At 67.2% G+C, this 1,329-nt stretch overlaps 2 protein-coding genes across 2 annotated transcripts in view; both read right to left on the reverse strand.

Moving 5' to 3' along the window:
- The window catches only part of UBA7 (ubiquitin like modifier activating enzyme 7), a gene marked incomplete at its 3' end in the record, with an annotated part of 9,510 nt that extends 8,314 nt beyond the window's left edge, over nt 1-1,196 (reverse strand). Inside the window, exons 1-3 of the mRNA XM_035901517.1 lie at nt 1,127-1,196; nt 839-994; nt 551-725 (exon numbers count right to left, since the gene is read on the reverse strand). Coding sequence (XP_035757410.1) covers nt 551-725; nt 839-974 — 311 coding nt within the window. The remainder of the gene's footprint in view (nt 1-550; nt 726-838; nt 995-1,126) is intronic.
- A 73-nt stretch (nt 1,197-1,269) lies between these two features.
- AMT (aminomethyltransferase) overlaps nt 1,270-1,329 on the reverse strand; it is a 1,279-nt gene continuing 1,219 nt past the window's right edge. Inside the window, exon 6 of the mRNA XM_035901446.1 lies at nt 1,270-1,307. Within this exon, the coding sequence (XP_035757339.1) occupies nt 1,270-1,307 (38 nt within the window). The remainder of the gene's footprint in view (nt 1,308-1,329) is intronic.

The raw sequence follows: 1,329 nt of genomic DNA on the forward strand, positions 1-1,329 counted from the left end.
CCCAGTGAGCACCCTCCCATCTGCCCCAGACCAGTACAGCCCAGTGAGCACCCTCCCATCTGCCCCAGACCAGTACAGCCCAGTGAGCACCCTCCCATCTGCCCCAGACCAGTATGCCCCAGTGAGCACCCTCCCATCTGCCCCAGACCAGTACGCCTCAATGAGCACCTTCCCATCCATGCCCACAGACCAGTGCACCCCAGTGAGCACCCTCCTAGCTGTGCCCTCAGACCAGTACGTCCCAGTAAGTGCAGCCCCAGTCCTGCCCACCTCCCCCTTGTCAGGGTGCCATGCCGAGTGCCGCCCCAGCCCTGCTCACGCTGCCCCTCTTTTGCAGAGAGGGCCTGGCTGCGGAGCTGGCGAAGACACACCGGGAGTGAGGAGCACCGGGACACGCCAGGCACTGCCCACACCATTAAAGTGCTGTGCCCCACCTGCAGCCCCCTGGCTTTGGCACCCGCTTGCTGTCACTGGAGAGGAGGCTGGGAGAGTGGGCCAGGGATGTTTATTGGGGCTGAGGCGTTGTGCCCACAGCGGGCACTGGCTTCACTTGGCCATGTAGTACTGGGTGGGCACGAAGGGCATCTTGGTGACAAGGGCCGGGTGCTGCTTCTTCCGCACCTCGACGGTGAGTGCGGTGCCGGCCCGGCTGTGCACCGCCTCCACGTAGCCCATGGCAATGTTCTTGCCCAGGGAGGGCGAGGGGCAGCCGCTGGTCACTGTGCCTGGAGACGTGAGGACATGGAGAGGTGAGCGGGGGCCAGCAGCCCCAGTTCCCTCCCCTGTGGCGGGCGCAGCTCAGGGCCACGCCCGTGCCAGCCCCACTGCCCCCACTTACCCACAGGCGTGCCCTCGGGGCCCAGGATGGCTGTGTGGGGCCGGATAGGGGGTCCCACTGACGTCAGCCCCACGCGCTTGCGCTTTGGCTTCTCTTTCACTTGTGCCATGATGATGGCCGCGCCAGGGAAGTCCATGGCTGTGCGCCGACGCTTCCCTGCGGGGCAGGGACGGGCGAGGGTCAGTGATGCCCACCTGGTCCCCCATACGTCCTGCTGGGGGTGTGGGGACACCTGGTCCCTCTGCCCACCCTGGGGAGGAGGTGGGGGCAGACATGGCCCTGACCTACCCAAGGTCCACAGCAGCCCGGCCTCGGCAGGCGTGGTGGTCTCATCGATGTCGTTGCCGTAGAGGCAGAGACCGGCCTCCAGGCGCAGGCTGTCCCTGGCTGCCAGCCCCGCTGGCCACACCTCAGGGACACCCAGCAGCCGCTCAGCCAGCTCCACTGCCCACCCTGCGGGCACAGAGATCTGCAGGGGGACACGGGCAGGG

This window comes from Egretta garzetta, unplaced genomic scaffold (genome assembly GCF_000687185.1).
Source record: "Egretta garzetta isolate BGI_Z169 unplaced genomic scaffold, ASM68718v1 scaffold861, whole genome shotgun sequence".
In the NCBI taxonomy this organism is placed as follows: domain Eukaryota; kingdom Metazoa; phylum Chordata; class Aves; order Pelecaniformes; family Ardeidae; genus Egretta; species Egretta garzetta.